This window comes from Penaeus monodon, chromosome 21 (assembly GCF_015228065.2).
Source record: "Penaeus monodon isolate SGIC_2016 chromosome 21, NSTDA_Pmon_1, whole genome shotgun sequence".
Taxonomy (NCBI): Eukaryota; Metazoa; Arthropoda; class Malacostraca; order Decapoda; family Penaeidae; genus Penaeus; species Penaeus monodon.
The window spans coordinates 894082-895291 of NC_051406.1; the positions used below are offsets into that span (position 1 = coordinate 894082).

Consider the following 1210-nt stretch of genomic DNA (forward strand, 5'->3'; position numbering starts at 1 on the left):
ATGGGTCAGAAATTGTTCATCTTTTGTCTCTCTCATTATAGTAATTCAGTTTCACCAGTGTATCATTGTTTGATCATGTAATGTGCAATTTTTCTTCTTACAGTTAGCACTGATGATTGACAACCTGCCATCAGTGGATGGACCACTTCAGTGTGTTTTTAGTGCTATGGGGAAAGATCTCACCACAAAGGCCAAGCGTACTGCTCAGGGTGTTTCTTGTACCACTCCCCGGAATGACATGCTTCCTGATATCCCACAGAATAAACGTAAGTGTGTTTTTCTTTAAAAGTGAACTTATTTTACCTTAACTTCTACAATTTTAATACTTATAGCATATACGAAGAATATAGTGTATCACATATATCATCTCAATATTTTCCCATTTCAGATCACTTTACAGCAAAGCTCTGTGTTCGAAAATCTGAAGGCCCAGAGTTTGTGTGTACAAACTTCACATTTTTCGACTGCAATACCTACAGCTCCTGTACTGAATGTGTATCATCTCCCTTTCCTTGTGACTGGTGTGTTGATGGCCATCGATGCACTCACGACTCTGCAGAAAATTGCAGAAATGATGTTCTTGTCAATGGTGTAAATGTAAGTTTGTATAATGTATGAATGTTTAAATCCAGTGTTTTGATAATAAGGTATAGAAGAATATCTGAAGGGCATTTTGGTGGATGGATATTTTAAATGTCAACTTCGTTTTCAGCGTGTTGGACCAAGCATCAGAAGTGGCCCTTCATTTTGTCCTAGAATTACTTTTCTAGAGAGCCAAGAAATTTTGGTTTCATCAGGCACTGACAAGTCAATTAAGGTCAAAGTTGACAATATAGCTGTAAGTATGAGTTTTCTGATGTTGCTTCACAAATGAAAATAGAAATCAGTCTTCTGTATATCTTGTAATTTTTGGCATAGTTAGGTTGTCCTATTTTGATAAATGTCAGCTTTATTTTTTTTTTCTTTATCTTTGCAGCAATTCATCACACAAACAAGGTTTGTGTGTCAATTCAACATTGAAGGAAGAGTTACCAGTGTAAATGCCAACTTGCTGAGTGATACTATATATTGTGACAGAATGGAATTTTCATACACAACAGCTGCACCATCAACTAATGCAACATTTGCTGTGATCTGGGGAGGCTCAAAACCCCTTGATAATCCTGATAACATTCATGGTGAGTTTGATATTTTGTATTAGTCTTACTTG

The 1210-nt window shown here is 36.3% G+C and overlaps 1 protein-coding gene across 1 annotated transcript in view; it reads left to right on the plus strand.

Moving 5' to 3' along the window:
* The window catches only part of LOC119586094 (plexin A3-like), a gene marked incomplete in the record, with an annotated part of 40411 nt that overhangs the window by 26923 nt on the left and 12278 nt on the right, over window positions 1-1210 (plus strand). Inside the window, 4 exon segments of the mRNA XM_037934788.1 lie at window positions 104-266; window positions 389-597; window positions 713-838; window positions 977-1178. Coding sequence (XP_037790716.1) covers window positions 104-266; window positions 389-597; window positions 713-838; window positions 977-1178 — 700 coding nt within the window.